Source organism: Corapipo altera, unplaced genomic scaffold (genome assembly GCF_003945725.1).
Source record: "Corapipo altera isolate COAL_440 unplaced genomic scaffold, ASM394572v1 22, whole genome shotgun sequence".
Classification (NCBI taxonomy): Eukaryota; Metazoa; Chordata; class Aves; order Passeriformes; family Pipridae; genus Corapipo; species Corapipo altera.
Window position 1 is genome coordinate 9,421,414 of NW_020884886.1, and position 27,200 is coordinate 9,448,613.

General features: G+C 38.9%; 1 protein-coding gene across 1 annotated transcript in view; it reads right to left on the reverse strand.

The window, feature by feature from the left end:
- Positions 1–7,762: 7,762 nt before the first annotated feature.
- The window catches only part of DHX15 (DEAH-box helicase 15), a 48,051-nt gene continuing 28,613 nt past the window's right edge, over positions 7,763–27,200 (reverse strand). The window contains exons 8-14 of the mRNA XM_027642661.1: positions 27,004–27,153; positions 26,737–26,845; positions 25,445–25,636; positions 22,296–22,418; positions 19,900–20,090; positions 14,672–14,841; positions 7,763–13,498 (exon numbers count right to left, since the gene is read on the reverse strand). Coding sequence (XP_027498462.1) covers positions 13,381–13,498; positions 14,672–14,841; positions 19,900–20,090; positions 22,296–22,418; positions 25,445–25,636; positions 26,737–26,845; positions 27,004–27,153 — 1,053 coding nt within the window. The 3' untranslated portion in view covers positions 7,763–13,380. The remainder of the gene's footprint in view (positions 13,499–14,671; positions 14,842–19,899; positions 20,091–22,295; positions 22,419–25,444; positions 25,637–26,736; positions 26,846–27,003; positions 27,154–27,200) is intronic.

The window sequence follows — 27,200 nt, forward strand, 5'->3', positions numbered from 1 at the left end:
TTTTTTAAGCGTGTCGATGATCGTAGGAGCGGCCCTGGGACCGCACCGGGGCCCAGGGGACCCTCCCGGGGCCCCCGCCGTGAGGGAAGGGAACACTTGACCGCCCGTGAGCCGTCGTCACACAGCTCATCGGACACGGCGAGGTCATGCTGAATATAGTGATTTTAAAGTATTTGCCAGGAAATTAGCAGAAATAGATTGGATTACGGTGACCCTGCTCCTTGAGTATTCCTTATTCTGCTTGCAGACCCAGCAGCTTGAGCTTGTCTCTGGCAAGGGGGACATTGTCCTCATCAGCTAACATTGATATCACAAAACTCAGCTAATTATAAATGTAAAGCAAATAATGGAGGTTTTTGTTGGTTTTATTTCAGAATAACTGTTGTGTTTCGTAAAGGAATGTGTTTTTCATATTTAAAAAATTCTGTGTTTGTTTCCAAAGCATAGCTGAGCGGGGAGGTAGTTTGTTGAGCAAGCACCCAGTTTTCATAACAGCCTACAGCCATTGATGGAAAAGACTAGACACAGTTCTGTGGCACAAATGATCAAAGGCCCAGTGAAGCTCCTCACTCCCCCTCACATGATACTTGAAGGAAGAAAACGCCATTTAGTAATAGCCATGGAATCCTCTGGCCATTCCATTTTTTGAGGAAACAATTGTGGCATGAGCCTGGAATAACATGAAACACACGTGAGTGTAGTAGAAACTCGGCATTTTGATGTTGAGTTGACATTGCCCAAAAGGCGGCTAGCCAAGAATTTATCATCCAGAGGAATCTCTGTCCCATATGAGATCACACAGCCTTTCATTCTGTCCTAAACCAGGTAAAAATACAACAGGAAGGATCCCAGCAACAGAATATGGAAACGACATAAAAAACAAGGTGTTCACAATGTCCACAATAATTTGTTTCTCAAATTGCTTCAGTATTTTCTTTCAGAGACTGTTTAGGCTGCTCATCAGTCCCTCCCTAAACTTACATGTCTTTTTATTTCAGCTTTTCAGACAGCAACAATTAAGGCATAAAATTCCTTGCCACTTCGCCATCGTTCTTGAATTTCCTTTTGTCTGAGGGGGTCACTGTTCAAAGCATCTTACTTCTAAAATTTTAAGCAACTTGACATTGTATGTTTCATCTTCATATTAAGTCTTAGTGCATTCCATTCTGACTGTACTCTAGCATAGCCTGATCTCTGAACTGTTTATTCTGTTCATGTAAATTTTGCACTTTCCCTCCCGCCCCCCAGTATCTGATGAGTCTATTCACTTCTGTAGGTTTTACCCTACTTCCCTCTCCTCTAGCGACACGTATACTACCTGTGTCTCCCGTGCCATGTTGTTTAGAAGTCTTACAACAGATTCTGGGTTGTTAACTGTTTGAGTTTTTTTCTTTTTCCTTCAAACATTGTTCCTCACCCTGCTGTTAACCATTTGGTCTAGCTCAAAATCTCTTCATTTGAATTTCAGAAAGTTCCCTTGGGGGGCCATCACTGGTGGGAGGTTAAGTTTAATTGCACAGTGATCACTTACTAATGGAGATCCAGCTGTAGTCTTTGCTGATAGCTGTGAACTACTCCGAACCTATTCAAGGCCTCTGCAGAGCACACTTCTGCTGGCAGCAAAACAAGATCTGAAAACTTATTTATAGCATTATGTGTTGCTCCTCCAGACCATTTGTAGATGTTTTCAGTCAACCAGCCATTACAGGAATAGCTAATAATCTATTTGTCCATCGCATGAGTTAGCACACTAACATCATTGTTACTGGGACGGTGGTGGTGAAGCAAAAAAACTTTGTATGCTGCTTCTATTACTAGAAGTGTGTAACCAAACATAATAAAATCCACAAATAGCTCTTGTCTAATATCCCATCCCAGTGTGCTAATAGCTCCATAGAAAAGATGCTAAGAGTGTATTCAGTTCTGTGGGCAGGAAGGAGTAAAGTGGAGATAAATAAACTCTTGTAAAGGACTTGGAAAGAATGGATTGGTGAGGGGTGGAGGAAACAGCAGAAGCCACGAAATGTTTGAATAACAAAAGTAATCTCAGGATAACCATTAATACTCCATCTCTGCTGAAAAAAAAAAGAGGCCTGGTACAGATGGAACAAAGGAAAATTACTCAAATTTCTTCAGAGACACACAATACTGTGCAGTTAGGATGTGCCAGAGTACTAGATAAAGGCTGGCAAAGCAGCTAGAAAGGCATCTTATTAAATACAGTCTAGAATTTAATTTGGTTTGCTCTTTGCTTACATGTTTTCAGCTTAAAGATTTTCAAAGTCTATTAAATAAACTACAAACTGTTTTGCGGGGGGGGGGGGGGAGGAGGGGAGTTTTTTACCTTCAAACCTATCTGGATTGGGAATAAAGTGAATGAGGATGGAGCTTTTAAACGGGGCTGGTTTGTCTTCTCAGAGACAGCATATCTTCATTCCCATGAGGCTGTTGCACTGTGCTGGTTTTGGCTGGGATACAGTTAATTTTCTTCGCATTAGCTGGTATGGGGCTGTGTTTTGGATTTGTGCTGAAGACTGTTGATAACACGGGGATGTTTTCATTACTGCTGAGCAGTGCTGACACAGCGATAAGGTTTCTTCTGCCCCTCACCCCACCCCACCAGCAAGTAGGCTGGGGGTGCACAATGAGTTGGGAGGGGACACAGCCAGGAGAGCTGACCCCAGCTGACCTAAGGATATTCCATACCCTGTGGCATCATGCTCAGCATATACAGCTGGGGGAAGAAGCAAGAAGGGGAGACATTCGGAGTGATGGCATTTGTCTTCCCAAGTCACTCTTACATGTGATGGAGCCCTGCTTTCTTGGGAATGGATGAATACCTGCCTGCCCATGGGAAGTGGTGAATGAATTCCTTGTTTTGCTTTGGCTGCGTGCACAGCCTTTGCTTTACCTGTTAAACTGTCTTTATCTCCACAGCCCCGCTTACTCACTTTTAGGATGCTCTTCCCCCATCACACTGGAGGTGGGGAGGGAGCGAGTGGCTGCGTGGACCTTATTGCTGGCTGGGGATAAACCACGACAAGCACAGAGAGGAGACTGAGGCCAAGGACTGCTGTTTGAGCCAATAATAGATCTGATTTCACCAAGTGCCAGCTTTTTGCAGAGACTGCTCAAAGAGTAAACCAGTACCCCACTGCTAAAGGCAAAAGCCAGAGCAGCTTTCTTTTCTTTATGCAGTGATCTCTCCTCACAGGGCAAAAGTCTATAATATCAGATATTCCAAAATGTTAGAAGCTGTCCCTGTATCTTATTTGCAGGTAAAAAAAAAAAAAAAAAGAAAAAAGACTGTTTCTACTTAGCCTATTCGTAAGTGCATAAAAAGTCAATTAAGACAGTTCATAAAAATTGAAGAGGAAAGGCTTTAAAAGTTCACTGATAGGTTTTCTATTAGGCTGATACTTTAAAGCTTCCTTAGCACCTTCCATCATCAAATTCTTTCATTTACCTTTATGAACACCTCTGGAGCTATGTATTACTTCTTTTTAATATTTGAGGAGATCAATAGTTTAAGTACCAGACCCTTGAAAAAGTCAAGCAACATTGTTAGACAATGTTTATAAAAGCAATTGGTCCCAGAGGAGCAAAAGCCTACTTAAAGTAGGAATAAGTGGAAATTTCAGAGTTTTTAGGTTTCTGTTTAACTTTCAAGATAAGTCGTGTCTATAATACAAAAAAGTAAGATTAGACATAACTGAGAATCAAACTACAAGTGGATGAGAACACAGGAACCATGGTCACCTTTACAACATCTTTGCAGTGTTCTGAGGGGTTTTTTTCACTGGCTTCTCACTGTATAAAATACAGATGGTTTTTTTCACCTTCACATGGCTACACAGCTTGTAGCATGTGTTCCAAGCTACCTGAGAGACACGGAGCTCCCAGAACAGCTTCCACATGTTGGATTCAGCCTCAACCACAGGAGCTACAGGTACAGATTTTCCAATATTAGCATAACAGATCAAGATTAATCAAAATTCAGCTTTTCTAAAGTATCCTGGAATACCACTCCTAAACTTCAGTTACACAACACCATTTAAAAAACAGAAGATTCTGCTGAATGAAAATTGCATTCAGAAAACTGGATGTCGGTGAGCAAAATACAGAAAATGGACACTTCCCATCCACTGAACTGTGGAATTTATCAGAGCCAGATTTTTTTGAAGTTCTGTTACGTCCAATATACTTCTCTTGATTGTACATATCACTGTAATATCTGAATACTTTCAAACAGTGCACTAAACTAGGTAACCAACATCTGCTCCTTCTTCCTCTCATCAAAAAGGCAACAGTATTGTGTTGGAGTCTTTGCTGCGTATGGTGAGAGAAATGCTCAAAGAAACAGTCCTTAAAGCAGAAGGTCTTGAGATTCTAGATGATTATTAGTTACTGTTGAAATTTGTTTACCATCTTGTCATTACTGCACAGACAGGTTTTACCCTTATTTCAAAAAGTTCAGTTACACCCAAGAAGTAACTCTCAATGGCTTTGGCACTCCTGGTCTCCATCCCAGAGCTGAGTCCAGGCTGTTAAGAGTCTTCAAGAAGAAAATCAAGACCTGGAACGTAACTAATTTTTTCTAAGTTTGCTAGACGGTGAGGATTGCATATGCTGCTGTGCTTCACTCAAAAGCTAAAAAGATAATTGATAGGATAGCAGCTCCAAGAAAACGAGGACAGTACAAAAGTATTTTTTGTCAGTGCTGCTATGTGAGACCATCAGAAATGAGTAACAAGGTTTTCTAAAGCCATCTACATGCAAAGACCAATTGAAAATATGCAATCACCAAGAAAACGGTACATTTTTCAATATGTTTTGATCTCACCATCAGTCTGTTATTTGTCTTGCCTGAGTTCAGATTCAGTTGCTTACTCTTCATCCAGGAGCTAATTCCATCTCAGCAATCTAAGCATTGGGTCATCATGATAATTGAAGTTACGTGAAATAGGCAACTGAATGAAGTAAAGCTGATTATTCAAAAAGAAAGAAAAGAAAAAAAAAAAGTGCCAGGAGTTTTAAAGCTAGATTACATGAATTTTTGCTCATCTCAAAAATGCAGGAAATTATTTTCCTTGAATTCTGCAAGATCAAGTGTGCCACTGATTAAAACTTTGTCTACTGAAGTGGAAGAGCAGAACACTGATGAGTTTGATTGTCCTGCAAGCAAGATATTTTCAATGAGACTGTTAACAAAATGAAGCCACTGTGATAATTTAATTCCTAGTTCAGGCCTTCCAGCAGCTTTTCAACATGAGTAATCTCCATCAGTTCAATACCCCCAAAATTATAAATAACAACCAGTGAATACATGCCATTCAAATGTCAGCAGGCATGAACTTATGAGGTAGTGCATAACTTTTATAGCCTCACCACCAATTAACAATGTAAATAAATTACTAAAGACCTATCAGATTATAATTTCTCCAAAATAACATTCCTGTGATTATGTTTCTGCGATTATAGTTATGAAGTAACTAATAGAGGTGGGGGAGGAATCCCAGAATAACCCAAATTAGCAAGAATCAAGATGGTTGGCATGAGTCCCTGCCTCTAGTGTAAAGTATCTTCACATCTGAGAACACCCCCCAGCTATTCTGCCTGCTTCTGGGTACATTTGGCTCATTGCAAAATACTGAGTGATACAACATGAGTAGACTCAGCATTATTTTACCAATCATGGAAAAGATGTCATCTAAGAACGGATGCACTGAAAGGTATGATGAGATCTCTTGTCATCGCTCAGATAATGAAAAAGACAGGAGGCTTCACTCTTCAGCACATTATTCAAAGCTGATTGATAAAGCAGTAGCACCTTCTCGTCACAAACTGTATTACAGACATTCAAACAATATTTGGCAACTCCTTTGGCACTGTACACCGTATCATCTGGGGAGAAATGTGGAGGAGGGAGGAAGACAGACTCCCAGCCACACACTGTACAACTTGGGGGAATTGCATTTAGCTGTCTTTTGCACAATCCCAAGAAAAGCCTTGATCAATACAGAATTCCATTTTTACACAAGAAATACCACAAAGAGGCAGCAAAGCCCCAGAAATAATTGATAGATATTTCAAAGGGATTTGACAGAACATTAACTTTGGGTTTCTTCAGTGACATCATCTTACTTGAGCCAATTAAAAAAAAACCCAAAAAAACACCTTGCTAGGAGAAAACCTAGGCAGGCATTAGAACCAGACATAGTTTTGCAGCTTGTAAGCACATGTCCTTTCTTTGACATATTGGCCAAAATCAAGGGAAAGATAAATCATTTTGCATAAAGCCAGTTAAAGTGAATGCAATGAAAAGGCAATTACAACGGCTCTGCAATTTTTACTTTTTTTTTAATGTTGAAGTTTTGTAAGTAGTAAGAACAAAGATTTGCTGCTGACTTTGTTCCTAATTTAGGAAGTTCTGTTCTCAGTCTAGAAAATATAGCATTGATAGAGTTGTTTTTATGATCAAATTAGTTTGATCAAGAGACTGCTAAAAAAAGCAAATTAATTTCTGAAACCTCACTGTACCTAATGAGAGATCTAAACATTTGTCTCATATCAAGCCAGTAGACTACAAACGTTTGGATCTTTAAGCTTTACTTGCAAAAATAATATCCATTGCAGGCAATTATAGTGTGAAGAACAAATGTGATTATGAAGGAGATCACGAAGTAGGCCATTACCATTTCATATAATTGAATATTTTCCTATTAACTTTTCCTTCCACAATTCTCCTCCAGAGACAAACAGGTTTCTGTAGGCTGCAGAAAAATCAGAACTCTACCACCACTTTACTGTTCAGCTTCCTATTTGACAGTGCTTGAGAATGAACAGACATTTGAATAGTGTTTGGATTTACACAGCAGCAAATCCAACAAGGAGCTTTAGAGCAAAAACTCTAACACTGGCTTGCTTATACGGAGAAACTGTTAATTGTCCACAAATTTACTGAAAATTAAATGTCTGTTTTCAACAAACAGGGTAGATATTATGGTGAACATCAAGACTGGAATTTTAAATTCTTGCCAGTTCTTATATTTGATTTCTGCTCTTAATAAAATTGTTTGTTTAAAGTGTGAAGAAGTAGCAGTAATTTGAGTTTTACTTCCATTATATTGTGTAACACATTGGAACAAAGCTGTCAGTGCCCCCTTGGACAGAGAGATGCTCAGAGGAACATGTGACTCACACTGCGTCGAACCTGCTGCTGCTGCTCCACAAATTGTTAAGCCTTTCTGAACAAATTGTAAGCCTTTCAGGAAGGTTCACAGGGCATTCATTTCTTAAAAAGAACAATACTATCCCTGTCACAGTACAGGCTTATCAGTTACTTGTTATTCAACATGCAAAATGAAAAAACCTCAAAGATAATATTCTAAGGTTTGAAAGGTCAAATTTAGTTTGCAAGTCTTTAAAATCGTACATGAATTTTGATAGCAAACACCTGCATTTTCATAAAGCTGAAAAGGTTGATATTTTTGAGGTTAAAACTGGTTACTAATATAAGCAGAAGTACACAGCTGAATATTTAAATGGACAAAGTATTCAGGAAATAGGTCCACCAGCAGCTTTCTACTCTACGGAGCCCGGTAAGTACTCGATGCTCTTAAGTGTTTATTGTTTATGCTGCTAGAAGCAGTGAGGCTGGGAACATTAATGTGATATGCTCACAAAATAAACACTGAATTCAAATGAAAGGCAAGAGGCCTACTTTAGCTGAAAGAATAAGACCAACCCAAAATAATACATGTTTAAAGCCACAGGAAATATTTATTATCAACATTAATTTGTGCTATGTTTTATTTTTCTGTACAACAAAACTACTGCATAGCTTTCACAGCTGGAAGAACCACTCAGAGCTGAGATGTACACAAATGAAAATTATTTTATCATCTGTCCAACATACATTCAGTGTTCCTGAGAAACTACCATATTTGAGTTGAAACTGCAAAATCATAACACCTACAATCAGTAGAATTAGTCTCGTTACCACTGCTACAGGAATGTTATTTTACTGCTGTTACCATATTTAGTTTAATCCCTTGATACTGGAAGCTTGGATCTCCTTGATGCCAACCACTTATCTCAAACACATCAGTGCAAATTAGAGGCAGCCCAAGCTTGTCATTTGCAAAAGGAAAAGCAAAGAGAGGGGCAAACACTCTCATAATGGTTTCATTCTGTTTTTAAAGCTGCACATTTCAAGATCAAAAATATCTCACATTTGTATTACTGGGGAATAACACCCAGTTGTAGGAACAGTTCTAGGAAGCATACATATCCCAAACCAAAGCTACCAGGGTCAGAAGTACTAGTAGAAAAAGGAACTAGGTTGACCAAGTAGATCATTTTTCCCTCTGCTTCACATAAATCTAATGTCACATACATAGTCATGAAGTTAAATAATTTTAAAAGGTCAACAGAGTACCAGAGTAAGATTATACTTCTAATAGTAAAATATGTTTATGTTTATTATTAAAACCTTCAGCTGTTCTAAAACCAAGATAGATGTCTACTCCTTACAAATTACAGTAAGTGAATAAATCTGTGTAATTTAGAATATAACTCTCTGCTTTCTACTGTCATAGTGTGGTATGGCTTTTTATTGCTATATATTACCAGAAAATGAACTAGAGCAATCTGATTACAAATTAATAATTGTAGCTTGACTGGATGGAAGAAAAACTCTTTGACTTTTGCTAAGGTATCTTTTCAAATTACATAGTGAAAGCTAATTTCAGCATTTTTGCTTTAATATGGCAAATAACGAGCAGTTCCCAGTATGCACTGTGTAGCAGCGCAGGTTGAAAATTACACGTCACAAACCAATGCTGTGGCACAGGCCCTGATGTGAAAAGGGAGGTGGGGATCAGAAATGGCATTGCTCTGTCACGAAAAACTGATGCAAGCGATACAGAACGTACCAACCCACAGTGGCCCGTGCCAACTGCTCTCCAACTGCAGTGAATGGGCACAGCACAACAAATGGAGACACTCCTGGAAACCCTAAAGGAACTTCAGCACCTGTCTTTTGCACTGCACTACATAGAGATCTCCCAAAAGCAAGAGTGCGGGGGGGTTTATGACATCAGGACATGGCGAAGCATGGAGTCACCACTTTTTCTTTTCTCTGACAAAAATTCTAATTGCTGTTAAATCCCTACAAATCTAAACACAGTATAACTGGTCACTTCTTTATGTCTCCATAATGCTGATACATACCTAAACCACATGTACTCAGCCATTAGTAACTACCTCTGTATCTAACAAATCTAAATACACTTGTTACATCACACCAATTATTAGCCCTTTTACTGCTTTGAGGTATTACACAGCAGCACAATTACGATGGAAGACTCTCCTCTTTTCAAAAAATATACCCCTTTCACTTAGTACTGTTTTCCTATCATCTAACCCATTCTGTATTTTCAAAAGTCCCACACTATAAATAGTTTATTATATACAAACCACATATTTTCAAAAACCACCAGAATGTCTCTGATAAAAAGATCACTGTAAGTAAACAAAGACCTTTTAGACCAATCTAAAGCAGATAACCAGCTAATCCTAAGGAGCCATTACTCAGTACTCCAAAACAAAAATGCTTACACCCTGGCTAGCAGTCTGAATGCTCTGAAGTGGCATCAGTAGGGCAGGGAACACTGAACAGCAAATGGCTGCAGCTGGTGGGGGCAGCTCTGTGCTTTATCCGGGATCCCTCGCTCCTCAGGCCAGCAAGAAGGGTCTTGTAGTCAGTTGTGGCATTTCACAGGACAAAAAACAGGGGAAGCTGAATTTCTATTTGACACCAGCAAACTTTTGATTTCCAACTCTTCCCCCCATTTACTGCATTGTGCAGTATAAGCAGCCAGAGCTCTGATGATGGGCAGGACTGCGGGTATCTGTAACAGTTTAGAGAGGCAGTGACCTTCATATGCTCACAGATAAAGCAGCCTTATTCCTACACCTCCTTCTTGGTTTCCTTTTGTTCCTCTGGGCAACCTTTTCTGACAGTTTTCCCATCAGAAAAATGGGAATGAGGTTTTACCTTTCAACAATGAACTCAAGAAAACCCAGGGCTATTCCAAAACCCAAGCTTCTCTGCATGCATCTGCTCTACCCCCGAGACAGCAGCAGCAAAGAAGGTGGCTCCTGATACAAGCTTCCCTTTCAGACCCAGGAAACATTGCTTGAAGAAGCCCTGCTATCCCTGTCACTACTCCTTCAGAGAGGGTCAGAAACTCCTTAGATACCTGGCTCCCCTCCCACTGCTATATGGCTCTAAAATTACATCAAAAGTGAGATTTGCAGTAAGTCTAAGGTGTCCACAGTGATTTAAGTGAGTTTGTGTTGTTTCTCCCGAACCCTTGAACACCCTCAGTTATTTGAGATCAGTACTGGGCACAGAACAGACTGTACATGCCTGCACAAAGCCGCTCCCACCCCCGGGCCTTAGCAAAGGAATGACTCTGTGTCACACACACAGTCCCCAGGAGAAAATGCTTTGTCAGTTCTTCGGTAAGGGGAGCGTTTTTCAGAGATACACTAATGTCATGCAAGCACCAAACCCACTAGGTTCCCCAGATGTCTAGGTTTCTGTATATTCCTGAAGCACTAGCCCTCAGATTCCATCAGGGTCCCAGCAGGTAAACTGTTTCCCATTGCTCGCATTCCCACTGTCAGGAGGGGAGGGGGCACCGGGCCTGCTCTGTCCCCGGTGACAGCTGGGACACCGACAGCCTTCCAATTCAGCCCATGACACCGGTGCCCCCCTGGGCCTTCAGGTGGATTGCACAGGTGTCACTGGCTTAATTGGAAGGTGTCAGGGCTGCACAGCTGCCAGAGGACATGAGTTTGGCCAGTAGTATTTGCATTCCTGGTAGCAAAGACAGAGCAAAGTGAAAGATCCCAGGTCAGCTGTCACAGCCCAAGCTGAGTTTGTGGGTATGACAATTTTAAAAAAGAAAAAAAGGGCCAAAGTCTCTCCTGTGTCAAGTTCCACTCACAGCCATAGCCATCTGCTCCCCCATCCCCAAGGACCCAGGCTATGGCAGCTTATGTCAGCTGGTTCTGGGGTCCCTGAGGGGTTTCATGCAGACAACTGGCTGTTTGTGGCCCTTGCTAGACCTAGGGAAAGTTGTGCAGAAGCTGGTTCTACACCGTTCAGCTGAAAGCTGCAGACAAATCCTAGAGAAATTCTCTTACCTGGGGAGCGGCCAGTTTTCAGCACTGCACAAAGCAGCCCCCTCACAGTGGGGGATAAGCAAGTCAGGCAAAACCAGGCTGAGTCATCCTAGAGCAGGAATTTGCAAAACCAACATTTGTATGTTTAGGAATACTAGTATGAAATCCAGTTGCTTAAGAAGTTCAGAATCCCTGTTTTAAATAAAAACTCTTCCACCTGCAGTCAGAAAACTCCATCCAGTTCAACATTTTATGCAGAGTCAACCTCCCTCCTTCCTACTGGAAATGATTTTGTAGGGCAGGAGAGTCCAGACCCATTCCACAATGCCTCAAGTGGGGGAGATCCTCCACTCCCTCACTCACTTATCAAACTTGAGACAGACTCCCCAAGTCCCACTGCATATTATAAACTCACTCAAATTTTAATCTTCAGACATTTTTTTCCTTCGCAATTACTGTTTTAGTTGCTAACAAAAAGTTTTCAAAACTTCTCTATGCCCCATTATACAAAAGGCATTTTAGAAAAAAAAAAAAAAGTTGGAATTTAAGGAAGTCCTCAAATTATTCCATTCCAAGTAATTTTATAGTCCATTGCTAGTATTTGAATAGGATACACCAAATATCAGTACTTAAGACTGATCTGAGGTTAAGTTACCAGCTCTCCAAACATAACCTATTTTTACTTCAGCCTTAGAGCATGACAGCACACAGCCCTCTTCCTAGGGGAACCAGTTTTTGCAAGAGCTGATCCAGCTTCTCTTTGCTATAAGGACCAAAGCTCAGTGTATTCCAGGGGAAGGGAAAAACTGAAATCTGATCAAATACATTAAAACACAGAATGACTTGGGTTGGCAGGGACCTTAAAGATCCAACCCTCCTGCCATGGGCAGGGACACTTTCCACTAGACCAGGCTGCTCAAAGCCCCATCCAACTGACCTTGAACACTGCAGGGACTGGGCATCCGCAACTTCACTGGAAAACCTGTTCCAGCGCCTCACCACCTTCACAGTGACGAATTTCTTCCTTATGTCTAATCTTAACCTACCCTCTGCCCGAGTAAAACCATTGCCCCATGTCCTGTCACTACAGGCCCTGGTAAAAAGCCACAACTCATTCTTACAAAACCTCTGTAAGTATTTAAGTCCACAATAAGGTCTCCTCCTTTTCTTCTCAAGGCTAAATAGTGCCAGCTCTCTCAGCCTGTCCTCATAGAGCTCCTCAGGTGCTCCAGCCCTCTGATCAAATTTTACTACAAATTCCTCATGGGATTAGCCTTCCCAAATTGAAAATGCTGTCAAATCATATTTCACCAAAAAGCCGTACAAAATTACAACGGTGCAGTGTCGCTTATGCTACTGTTTGTGTTGATCCTCAATGGTCCCTGAACACTGCCCAGCAGGGCAATTCCTAACTCGCCACAGACACTTCCACGTTACAGGACACATTACTACAGTTCTGTCCAAGAAATATTTAGGGCTATGTTTGAAGAAAGCATTCTCCTAACACATCTGCATGCATTTCATTTTTCCTAAATAATTTAAACAAGTTTGCAAGGGATCAACATTGTATGCATTACGCTGATGTCATCATCACTGTGCTGCTTAAACATCCGCACTTTTAATATTAAAATATTAAACTACTGCCATGTCAATCAAACAGCAGTTTACTGGGAGACTAAATGGCTTCTCATGTTTCAATCAAAACAATAGAAATACTGACATACTGTGGCACAAAATTAGTATAAATAGACTTTATTGAAGTCAGTACCTTTGTACTGAAGCTGAAGATTGTGTCTACAGAAGCACAAGTTGTAACATTTCACAACTTCTAAAAGGAATGTCAACAATTACAACGATCATGCATACCATGGTCGATAATCACATTTTTAGAAGCATTTTCAACCATTTCTAAAGAAATGCTTAGAACATTGTTATATATAGAACTACTTTCAATAAACTGCAAAACATTGATTAGCTTTTCCAGTATGAGCTACAGTGTCAACACAAAAGGGAGGCATAAATGTTTAATTTATGAAATCAGAATGGAATATTTACTGTAAAGAAAAATTAAAAAGCTTTCAAATAAAGGCCATTATTGAACCAAAGTGAAGAGCACAACTTGAACTTTGAATCCTTTCATCTCTTAAAGCTGTCCTCTGAATAACTTCAGTTCAAAGCATAAATTCAGTACTGTGAGTATTCCTTGGACTGAAGTTTGGCAATGATGCGATCCAACTGTCTCTTTGCTTCGCACTGTGGAAAATTGCTCATGTCATAATATTGAGGGGCAATTTTCACCAGCCTGTCAAAAAAGGAAAAGCTTGTTACTGATACTCAAAACTTCAAGATGCATTTTAGAGAAATTCTACAATGGAGGGAAACAAAGGTTATCCATTATTTTCAGCTCATTCTGCGATTCTAAGATTAATTGAATTTTACACACATGCACACACACCTAAAATCTCAGTGCCATCCTGTGCAAGTGCTCAAGTCCAAAGCAAAAAGCACTCATGAGTCTCATGATCTGCCCTGTGCAGCCATGTGCCCCTTACAGCCCCTCACTGCTGCTGCAGTACCTGCCAGAGTGTCCCACACAGCCAGAGCTGCTGCCTAATGTCCAAGGCCGCCAGCCACAAAGTCCACCCAAACATCAGTTTGTGTCCGAGTACAGTTCAGCCTTAGCTGCTTTAAGCTTTAAAATACAACTAAGGCCGTAGGAACCTGCTTTACGCTATACAGTGTTTGTTGAGAAAAGATTTCTAAGGAACCACAGTTTTCATTGAGATACTACAAGCTATATATGCTGCATTTTCCAGCTTACGAATCTTTAAACTCTTCCTGCACAACAGTACAACTTCCACAACTGAAGAGCCTCCCATATCCCCAAAGCTTACAGCTTGGCAGCTTAAGTGTAACCTTAAAGACAGGCAAGATGCTTCAGATCTCTGCTTGTCTGCAGAGGTTCAGGCCTCTATTTCCTTGATATACGCTTGTTGAGGAATAAATATCATGACAAGGCAATTTGTACCACTATTACCACCTCTTTCTTTAGTATTTTAAGAAAGCACAAAATCCTGTTCAGCTCCTTCTGAAAGAAGCCAGACAAGTGAAGTCCTGGATCTTGAGAACAGAGGCACCTACTGGAATCTCTTAACTCAGGTATGCAAGTGGGTGCTTGGACATATCCCCAGACAGGATCTTTCCAAACAGGCTTACTGAAGTAACTGTTTTTAAGTCAAACATCTCTCTGTGCACTGCATACAGAGCCCAGGCACCATGAGTTCTAAACACAACTCCCACAACAAAAACCTTTAGTGATCTGCAACATCTCAAGTCCATGCCACTGCCATTCCTCAAACCATTTTAGTAAAACTGGCTTCAGGAAGAGTGAAAAGAATTACCTCAAGTTAAGAAAACGAAAAAGAAACACAAGAGCTGTACAGTAGATCACAACTGTTGCAAGACTTCAGCTTACCATTCTGGCTTGATGTCTGTACATGTCCGGATGTAGTTCTTCGTTGTAAGGACAAACTCATTATACAGCACCCATTCTGGTTTGTGATCAAGAACAGTGGAGGGATGCAACTGCACCACCTGGTTATCTTTTACAGTTAAGTAATGCCCCGTTCGCTCCAAATGTGCCACCTAAATAAAAAGGCATTCTTTCATTACCACAGGCAATTTTTAAATGAAGCAATTTCAAGCTGATTGTTAAGTGTTCTATACAAAACGTACTATCCCAACTTTCACACCCCTTCTAAATTTGGCACATTACTTGACCACTTCAACTATTCATGTTTTTTATAGACACAATCAAGATGCCAGATGTTTTTGCTAACTGCCATGGTAAGTGTATATTCTAATATACAATTCAAGCAATATACAAAAATAGATATCACCCAAAGAGAAAAATCATTATTGGAACAACAGCAATGCAAACACAAGTGCTGCAATGGAATTGGACAGGTTTGCAACATCACACAAAGCCAGCTGTGGTCTACTACAGACATCTGCTTCAAACATTTAATTTGCAGTAGCCACTGTGGGACCAGTAAGCCACAATGTTATCCTTTTATGAGAGAGGTCTTGTTACAGGACGAGCTTCAGAGCTGGAAAATGTAGGTTCAGCAACACACTTCTGCTGTGACCTTGGTGAAAATCAATTAACCTGTCTCTGACTAAGCTCCTTGCTCTGTGAAAGGGAATAATGCCTACCTTGCCGAGATGCTCCGATACCAAATCTTAATGAGCTAGATAAAGCAGACAGTTATCCTTAGAAGGATATCCTCTGTACAAACAGCTAATCTAACGGAACAGGTACCTAAAATTAACCCTCTGATATTGGAAATTGAAGATAACCTCTCCACTCATTACACGCACACAAATACTGTAGAAAGATTAAACAGAATGGACAATGGCTGAAAGATGTCAAAAAGACATTTTAGATCAGATCATCAGCAGTTGGTTTCCTTTAATATAGATGCATACTCCCTTGTTTTCTTCCTTTTTAATTCTACGTATAGCTTTTTTTTTTTTTTGCCTAGTCAAAAGTGAATTCCACCTATTGGATTAAAACCTCAGGACTTCTAAAGCAATAGCTACCTCAAATTTTAAGTTACAATAACTCCTTAGTAAGGAATTACTTACTTTGAGTGTGCTTCTCTTTTATATATTATGACATTATTATCCAGAATATGTTTTAGGACTAGAACAAACTATTTCAATAGACTGCAAATCTTTTCACCCAAGATTTGAGAGTTTACACTTCTACTTTATTTCAAGTCTGTGAAGCCAAGAGAGATTTATTTAAATGGAGATTAACAGCACACTGTCTTTACCAATTAAGGTTTAATTTCATCCAACTCAATACAATGTTTGCAAAATTAAATAGCAGTATAGCTGCAAAACAGACTAGGCTAGACACTCATCTGTCACAGACCTAGCACAAAGACAGCACACCATGCTGTAGGATTACATTTTTTTTCAAAGGATGTTCTGTTTAAAATCAATTTGATTTTTTAGATCAAAATACACATGCATACAAAAATATCTGAGTGTTTTATCTGTTCCAATTCTTCCTAGAAAAGGACAGAACAAATCATTTATTTAGGTTTCATTTTAGAAATGCATGCTGTTAAAATTCAATACAATTTACCTTAAGCATCTCAGTCTCGCTCAGACGTACTGAAGTAGTAAAGTCTTATAATCTACCGTTCCCAAATACATACAATTTCCTTTTCCATGTAACTTATAATGATAGTGTAGTTGTATTTCTTGATTAATTTGTATTATTCTGAACTAAGTAAAAAGATTCCAAAATAACTAATTAAGCCTACTCAAAGAAAAATGCTACAGAAACATACAGAGACCTCTGAATTTCCAGGGAAGGACAAGAATTGGAATAATACCAACTAAGAAGAAAATGTTTCCTTAGACCATTGATATCAGGGATTAAGGCACCTTTAGGTGGTTACATACTACTGTGACTCACTTTGATCCCAAGCCAACACTGACCCACAGTATTTATCCTATTTAGATGTTTCTAGAAAGTGTGCCTGTTGCCACGTGCATCAGTGAAGAATTTCAGGGTCAGTAACAGCAATGCTATGAGAAATACACAGTGAAGCTATGGCTCCATAGCAAGCCATGGTGATGTGCCAGCTGCTGCACTTTCCTGCTCCCTCCTGGCCTGAACTGTTTCAGCACAGCTGATAGAGCCCATTCTTGCTTCCCCTTTGAAGGTGTAAGCGGCCTGCCAGGTCACTGAGCTGAAAGAATTTAGAATGGCTCAGGCAAGCACCAAGGGTGACATAAGGGAGTGAATACTGACACATGGGAGGCAGCACACATACTTTTGCTCCTTTGAAACCCTGGCACGCAACCAATTCCAGTGCCTGCAAATGCAGGGGTAGTTGGTCCAGGTGTCCTCCAGAGGGCCCTTCCACCTCAACAATTCTGTGATGTTTTTCACAGTATAAAAAACCCACGATCTTCCACAGAAACCACAGGATGATACAGAGTATGTCTAGTAAATGGGCTCATTTTTTGATGAGCAGTGGTAGTAAGCAAGATACTATGGAACACACCTGAACCCCAAGATCATCAAAGAATCTGTCATTAGTTTAAAACTTTTGTGAATTAGACTACCTAAACATGACTCTAAAAGGATGGCCAAGAGTCAAGCCAGCTCATCTCTGCAACAGATTACTATGCAGCCCCAGAAAGCCCACCTGGCTGATGATGTAAGAGATAATTATAACGCTTTTATCAACACGACAAACCCAGACGGCAACAGTGGCACATGCCACCACAGGAAAATGTTTTAGTTCAAGTTCTTGTCACAATTTTAGTAAAAATTACACATTCTCCCCTCTGAAATTTTAAATATGCTTGTGATTATTTATTATCTATCATGTCATTGAACCTAGAGGCCCAATAAGGGGTCTTTAGACAAACATGTCTAACACTGTAAATACAAATGCATTTAAAATGTCAAAAGCAGAAATACTATCACAAGATCCAGGTTTTTTATATTTATATTACAAATTTCAGCAGGTTAGTTTTGACAGACAGTTTAGATTGTTCCTTGTCTGTCTTTCTGACAAAAGAATACTAGCATGCACCAAAGGAGCACTGTCAGTTGCCTGGATTTCTGAAGTTTCTGCTTGCAGTGCACACAAGAGCGTTTCTGAATCTATTAAAAAGTTTTACACCATTCTTCTGCACTCTTAGAGTAAAATGAATACTATTAAATGCACCAGTGGCAAATCATCTGACATCTAATTTTCTGTACAGTATTAGTCAATAAAGTTATCCTCTGCAGTGACAATGATATAACCTGTGTTTGACTAAGCCACATCTTCTAGAAAAGGTTCCAAGTTTGATCTGCATACATTTGTGTCCAAGAACACCAATGGCATCCCGGGGTACCTTAGGAAGATCATTGCCAGTGGGTCCTGGGAGGTGATCTTGCCCCTCCTACTCAGCCCTAGTGACGTGCATCTGGAGTTCTGTGTCCAGTTCTGGGCTCCCCTGTACAACAGAGACATGGAGCTCCTGGACCGAGTCCATCAGAGGGCAACAAAGACAATTAAGGGACTGGAGCATCTCTCTTACGAGGAAAGGCTGAGGGAGTTGGGCCTGTTCAGCCTCATGAAGAGACAACTGTAAGTATCTGAAGGGAAGGTGTCAAGAGGATGGAGCCAGGCTCTTCTCGGTGGTGCCAAGCAATGGGACAAGAGGCAATGAACAGAAACTGATGCACAGGAAGTTCCATCTGAACAGGAAGAAGAACTTCTTTACTGTGCAGGTGACCAAGCACTGGAACAGACTGCCCAGAGAAGTTGTGGAGTCTCCCTCACTGGAGATATTTAAGCACCATCTGGATGCAAACCTATGCAATGTGCTCTGGGATGACCCTGCTTGTGTTGTAAGGTTGGACCAGATGACCCACTGTGGTCCCTTCCAACCTGACCCATTCTGTGATTTGAAAACATCACGGGACTTGCTTCCACCTTTGAATTCTGATGTAAATTTTCAATGATCAATTCTTCTTCTACCTCCAATACTAGATTGGAAATACAATGATAAAAATCTAAGTTCTTTATGACAACTGGTAAAAAACAAACAAATCACTAAGAGAAAGATAACTCAGCTTTAAGATATTTTGTCATTTGCTTCCCTTTTTCTGTTCAATTTAAAGTTTCCTTAGCATACTTCCTGTAGTATAACTTTTTTTGCTTTCTTTTTACCACACAGTTACTTCAGCTAAGATTAGTTTTCCATGAATATCATGGATAAGTCACCATTAAGTGGTTACATACTCCTGTGACTTACTTCAATCCTGAGCTAACACTGTGCTACAGTATTTAATCCTATTTAGGTGTTTCTATAAAGTATGCTTAGTTCTCCTACTTCTGTTGCATAAATAATCTACACCTAGTTCTTGAATTTTATTACCAAAGTACCATTATATTAGTTGTACAATTTGCCAATTCCTCTCCCTTCTTAAGACAGGCTGTGTCTGGCACTAAAGTACCAAAAAAGCAGTATTTCTCTCATGTATTTTAATTTCAATGAACAGCTTCTTAGTAATTTTGCAAGCATCACCCTTGCTCTATTTTACATATATTTTGCATATTCTGATGTGCGATACAGAAACATAGTTTAAAAAAAAGTTTCGCACAATGAAAACTGTAAGAAATCTTAGATTTACCATGAAAGTTTTACAAGACACTTAACTTTTTGCCAATATCTATCTTTCCCAAGTTTTACTATACACAGAATTGTTGACAGTTTTAAACTATTCTACTACTCACTTTGTCTACGGCAAATTTACTGGAATTCAAGTTTGTATTTAAATATGAAGGGTAAAGAGATGATTCATCACCAACAGAAATTTCACATTTATCCATCGCTAACACGGAATCAAAGGCAGGCAAACATACAGTACTTAGTGCTGGTTATGTAATTAGTACTATTACAACAGTTAAAACAGGCCTGTGCTGTCTGCCATCAACCACAGGTCTTGGTTAGTGCTACTTGAGTAATAACCAAGCAACCTGACAAAGACTAGGTGGCAATATAGTTAGCCATGTATAATTTAAGTAACATTCATTAAGTTTTGACAAATTATAACAACCATACTAACATTATGAGCCACATAAACACTGAACTAAGTTACCTATGAGAATACACACATACCTGCATGAAATACCCAGTAACTAATGCCTTTCTGATGTTGATGTAATAGTCTCGGCTGGTAAAGTCTGTGCTTCTACGGGGCAAATTAAATCTATCCATGATTCGTGACAGCTGTTGGCGTACATTGTCTGCAGACATCAGGGACCTGTAGTTAATGAAGTTGTCGTAACACCACTGAACCGACTCATGATCTGCAACATTAGAAAACATGAATCAAAATTAGAACATGTAAATAAAATAGCAACTAACCAATTGATCAGTCAGATGAACCAGAAAAAAATATCCATAAACTTTTACAGATGACAGCAGCTTTTAGTTTGTTCAGCTGATTTCCTGCATTAGGTGACTTGCCAAAACTACTTTCTATTCAGGAGGTGTGTGGTCAGGACAGAAAAAAATCAGGTTTTTTCTCCTCACCAGCACAACATACACACAATCACTGATGTTCTGCTGAAATACCACACACCACTAAACTTTGGACATTTCAAAAATCACACCCTGTAAGTAAAAAAATCGTCTTCCAAACTTGCAGTGAAAAACATAACTTTATGTAAGGAACACTGCAATCTTTAACTGTAGCATGCAAACACCAAAGGTGATTGTACATAACTTTGCTGTATTTTAGAAATGAAATCCCCTTAAATTAAGCATTCAGGTAACAGCTAAGAGCTATACAGACTTTTTTAATGTGATGCACCTCACAGCAGTTTAAGTAAATGTAGGTGGCTGGTAAAATACAGCAACTGTAACACAACTCTGTACTCTCATGTTACCCTTCCTACTGCTGAAAGCTCTAAGAAGAAATTGCTAAAACAGCAAGTCTCTGCCATGCTGTCAGGATAAATACCTGCATATTTCGCATTCCCTACCAATTCTCTTACTTTTCAGGTAATGCTCTTCTAATCTTTGTCAGTTTAATAATCCAACAAAACTTTAAGTTTTAATTCTTGTTAAGACAGGCAACTCCTGTACAGAATGAGACTTTTCTTAATTTACATTGAAAAGAAGGAAAGTTATGTAATTTGAGGTAGGTCCAAGTTCTTTCTGTGCTTTATCTTACAGAATATATGTTAAATCAAGTATGAATGATGAAGCTCTTGTACAGTTAGGATTCTACTGTATAGTGAAGTACCACAGCATGTTATTTTCTGAGCCACCTGAACTGTGCATCATAGATAACCCATAAATATTTTATATTGTTCTAGATACAAACAGTAACAGTATTTTATCTTCTGATTCCAGGAATCAATTCACAATTTCAAAGCAAAACTGAACATAAGATGATTCCCAAAATAATTCCATCCCTCAGTAACCAGAGTATGAAAGCAGCAGCTTCCAGAAACATGCCCACACAGGATGTTTGCAAGACATCTTGGATCCTGGTTAACTAAAGAGCTGACAGAAAAACAAGCAACACGTCTCCAATTTACAGGTGTTTAACAAAAGGTTTTCAGCTATTGTTTTAAATACATAGAATAAATTTGTTGGGACTTTTACTCTGAAGGTATCCTTATTTTGGATTGTCACATGATGACAGTGTTAGAAGGCTTCAATACAAATTTTCTAAATCAAAACTGAAACAGAAAGGAGCACTAAGCTGCAGGGTTTCTACTCCAGGTAAAAACTGTTGCTTTTCTGTTTGCTTACAGGAAAATGCAACTGGAGCATGTAATTTAACCTCGCTGGCAGTTAACAGTAATCTTTTTACTGGCCACCAGTGTAAGTCACGTAAAAAAAGTGTGACACTTAGGTAGTCATTTTTTAAGAGAACTAGCTTTACCTGTTCATTCCTATCTTTTTCAAGCTGCTAAAATATACTTCAGCTATGCTGTGGAGGACCACACATTGTCCCTAAATTCCATACACAGAAATGACACAAATTAAATAAATGTATTGCATGGTTCTAAGTTACTTCTTGTTGATGCATCATCCCTTTGCCTCTCATCTATTCTAAAGCCTTATTACAGAATTCCTAACTATATTAAAAAGTTAGGATTAAAAAGGTTTTGGTTCTAGGAACATATTCTTCTCCAAATTCACAGCATTGAATTCACACCAATTTCTGCACTGCTTTCCCTGATAAATCACTAAGCAATTATGCAGATTTTTTTATAATTAATGTCAGATAAACTTCCAATATTTCTTAATTATAGGAACACTTGCTTCCTTCTGTCCAAGGTTACTCGGCATTGATTTAAAAGTCTGGCTTGTCTCCATGCTCATCAGTTCATTACATGATTTCTTGGGTAGTTTTTTGGTTTTGTTTGACCCCAAAGGCAAGTAGAACTTAAATAATAAAACCCAAGCCCAAGCCTTCCAAACTGCTCTTGGAACCCAGGAACGAAAGCTGACAGCACAAAGCATTATAAATAATTTCCCAAAACGGACAGACTTACTTTGCTTGAAAGCATGGTAGACATTCAGCAACGTCAAATGATCTCCATCTATGTGGGCAAACCTCATCTTGGCTTCATCTGCTGCTTTCTTTGCTTCCGTGGGGCGAACAAAACACTGTGGGACTAAACAAGGTTGGTATGGGCCCAACACAAACGCCCATATCGATGAGTCACGCATTCACAGATAGAGGAACAAGGCCTAGCTAGGTCAGTTCACAGAGCATAGGGCAGGGCAGGATGGCCTCCAACTGCATCTTGGACTGTTTACTACCATGATTTGGTACATCAACACCTAACCACATCTGTAAGACAAGAGGGTTTCAAAGCTACAGAGTACCTGATTATTTTAATAGAACTGTATGTAGGCATCAAAATCTCTAGTCTGAAGGCCATCAAGATTACCTGCTGGAAGGCTAAACAGATCTTAGTTCAAATCCAGTGCTGATAGCTCTACCAGGAGTTAGTACCCCATGGAATAAAACACTTCAACTGCAAATTGCTTTTTCAGAAAGCCCCTACAGACAGAGTAAAGAAGATAGTTCTGAAACTGTACTGGACAGTACAGTCTAAACAAACATGAGTTTGAATTATCAAAGGTCTGTTACTAGCCAGAACACACTAGTCAAGTCTCTTCCCAGATGGTATTGTTATCAGCACTGGTATACAGAAACATGTGAATGAAGGTATTAATAAGTCTAAAGGTTGTGATGGTAGCGGTAGTGGTGGAAGGTTAAACTGTCCTTTGGCACTATTTCAAATAAAAAACATATTAAAAAATTGCAACATGATGAGCTTTCTCCTATCATTTTATTCTCTTAAACACATCTGACTCAGTCTGACTTGAATCCAAAAATCATGGTTTTCCACCTCCTTTCCAAATACAGACTAGCAAAGACCACAAACAGTATTGCAGCCAACCTAATTAATGGTCTGTCAACATTCTAGTAAGTTTGTAAGATTGATACTAATTCAGGAGATCTTGAAAGTACTTATAAAAGAGGTCTGTTGGAGCAGGGAGGTTGGACCAGGTGACCCACTGTGATCCCTTCCAACCCTACCCATTCTGTGATTCACTTTACAGAGACCTAGAGCGTAAAAAAAAAATCAGTTGTGTTTAAAGTAGATGTAATTTTTAGGAGGCTAAATTTCAATAAAATTAATGCTAAGATGTTACAAATCCTTTATCTATTTCCATCTGTTTGAGAATACATTAGCTTTCGCATAACTGAAGCCCAGCAATCTCATGAGAACACCTCTTTGCATATGATCTATCAGATGAGGGCTTTTTTGTGGGGTGTTATGTGGTTTTATTTTATTTTATTCTTAAATTTGCATAAAAGCCCCAAAGCACTAAATATGTGAGCTGAATACTGGACGGAACTTGAGAAAAAAAATACACACTGCAACAGTGAATCACATGGTAACAAATCAACAAAGACCAATGCATTAAAGAAAATGGAAATGCAGGTGTGAAATAAACACCCTGAATAGTGGGTCCTGCATTTGAAAAAAGAGATAATATAATTTTAATTTCAAACTCAGATTAATAAAAGCAAAATCCAAATTATTCTATCACTGTCTTAACTGTTTTGAGTAAGTAATAGCACTTTCCATACCACAGCAAGACACCAAAGCTTTTATAAAATGAAGTACAATCATTTGATCTGCTCATTTATTCAGCTGTTTTTGCTCCTTTCTGGTACCTAGTTTCCCATTCTGTCCAAACTTAATACATGGATTACTATCCAAAGCCTGACAATCTTTATGAGGACTTTAGGCACCAAAACATATAATTATGCTGCTGGTTTATAAAAAAAGTGCTTGCTTTGGGAAGTAGTCCCAGGATTACGTGAGGGGTTTCTTTAAGAGCAGTATGTTAGTTATAACACGCACATTAACCATCTTCAATCCATTTTTTACCCCCCCCCCCTTATTAATCATCTTATTAATTGTGCCTTAAAACAAAAAAAGCTATCATGACCTGGGAAAAGGTAAACTGGAAAAGGAGTAAGGCAAATCAGTTGAAGGCCACTGACAAAAATATAAGACTGACTTGTTCTGCAGTAGATACTGGCAGGAAAAGGGAAGAGAAAGACAGGCACCAACCTACCACCACCTCCGCAATTAAGCCTACCATTTAATTAAAAATATTATGATTCTGCCCTGCCCATCTGCTCTGAGTCTGAACAATGATAACTCTGCAACAAACATTTTATCTTGTTCTTAAAAACTTTTATATATATATATACTGTAAGACTAAACTGAAGCAAGAGATTATACACTTAGTCAAAATGTTTTTTTTTTCTCTATCCAACCAAGTTAAGTATGTCAGCAGCACACCTGTGCTGTGGAGAGCACTGGTAAAATAGCACACCCCAAAGACAAAAGAGTACTCAGGAGTAAGAACATCCCCATTTGTTGCTTGTCCTATGACCTATAACTATAAATCAACATCAGTTCTATGTAACCAGGAAATTAAAATACAAATTTGTGTGGTAACATTTTCCTCCCCATCAAGCTCTCTCAGCAAGCAGCTCTGCTCTGACACAGAGCTATTCATGTGACACAGCAGCAAAGTACAGCTGTGTACTTAATTCTTATAAAAATACATCCTCACCCCAAGTTTCTTTTTTCCCTTTAAAAGTAATGACTGTTCTCCAGTTTTGCCACTTAATGACTGAAAAGTGTACTTCATGTACAAGCTTGTGGTTTAACATAAATTAGACTGTAATCCCTTTGGGAATACTGAGATTTATCAAAGTGCAGAATAATGCACAATATGTAACAGATGTCACTGCCTTAAACTGAGTGGCTGAACTGACGTTTCTGATCCTGTCTATGAGCCTGAGTAGAAATTTCTGTTCCATTACCCTGATTCCCTCCCCCCACCCAACAACTCAAATATATACACTTTTCACTGATATTAGGAGCAAACTCTTTAGCCATTTCATGTGTCTTAATTTCTTAACATTACTAGTGATTAGGTTCAAGATCTCTACATAAATCTATAATGACTGAACCCATATATAAAGTTTTAAAAAACAATTCTAATTTTATTAGAAATACATGATTTTTTTTATGTGGAAAACTCAAATTTCCCCCAAACTGAAGATCTGCATTTTGTTTAGTATCTCTTTTCCTGCTATTACCTGACAACATGGCAGTAATAGATAGGACCTCATTAGAACAGTTGTAGTCACAGCTTGCAATAACCATTTTAGCCAGCTGTGGGTCCAATGGAAATTCAGCCATCATGGATCCCAATTCAGTCAAGTCTCCATCATCATTTAAAGCAGCCAGGTAATTTAAAAGCTCTAAGGCTCTCATCAGAGTTTCAGGAGCTGAAAGAAAAAAGTATGTAAGTAGGCACATTAACCAAACTGCTCTGAATCAGCAAAAAATGAGGAAGCACAGACTATTATAAGCTATCTTTTAGGGTTTTTTTGTTCTCCATTCACTAGCATCCAAACACAAAACTGATACCAAATTCAGTAATACACACCCAGGTGCGAATGAATACGGGTGCGGGGGAGGAAACAAAATTTATTTAAAAAAGCTTTAATCACAAGCTTTAAATATTTGGAGATTACTGCTTTTCAAAATTCAGACAGCAGTGGCATTGTGATATACTCAGTATCATAGTAATATCACTTCCTCTCCCTGCAGATACCTTTTCCCTTGTTCCATACCAGAGAGATCAATACAGCCATAAAATCTCAACCATTTCAACTTTAGGTATCTACAGTCTTTCACAAAGCCAGCAAAAATGTTCTCTTAATCCTGCACTTCTCATACAGAGTCTGTATTAACCCACAAAATGAAACAGAAGGAAATTCAAGTATTCAATTATAGAATTTATAGAACTTCTAGAATTCTAAAAAAATAGAACTACTTAAAAGCTTACAGACTATGTTATATTTTTATTTGGGGGGGGAAAAACCAACTAGCTAACATATTTATATATGGCCGATCTACATTTTTAATTAGCAATATAAACCAGTTATTTTGGAAGCATATATGAACATTTAACACTTAGAAAGAAGATACACATTAACTTTATAGTTTGAGCCAAAACCATGTATTCAGCTTTAACAACACTACCCGATTTTACACAATTAGAATGTGTAATCAAGGTGATAAGTAAAAGAATTTCAAATAATAGACTTTCTAATGCCCATAATTTTCTCTTATGCTCTGCAGGCAAGGAGCATTCAGTAGATTCCTTGGTTCCATTAAAAGCTTTTACACAGACAGAAATACAAAAAGCTTGTTTTAATATGACACAGGTCACTAAATTTCAGGATAAACAAAAGACATTCCTTACAGACTACAATTAAAAAAAAAAAGAAAAAGAAAAAGAAAAGGTAAAAGAATTTTATTCCATATTGTTATTATATAAAATAGTCACAAAAATAAAGATTGGAAAGATGGAAATAGATACCTGGAGGATCCATAAAATCAAAGTGCACCAAATCATCTATACCAAGCTTCTTGAGCTGTAATACTACAGATCCTAAGTTAGACCTCAAAATTTCAGGGTATGTGTTGTCCTGGGGGGGAGGGGAAAAAAAAGACAATTCAAAACACTGGTTCTTCCAAACCCTTTTTAGTCCAGAAGCATTCAAATTCTGATTTTGTTTAACAGCACGGCACTCAACTACCTGAATCAGGTGTGCTTATAAACGTAACCTAAAAGAAGTAACCTTACCTGCATTTCAGTTTTGTAAGCCTTCTCTGTGTAGAGCCTGAAGCACTTGCCTGGTCGAGTACGGCCAGCACGGCCAGCTCGCTGCTGAGCAGAAGCTTTACTGATCGCAGTCACCAACAGAGACTCCACTCTGATACGAGGGTTGTACACCTATTTGAAAGTGGAAGCAGAGCAGGAAAGAAGGAAAAGAATAAACA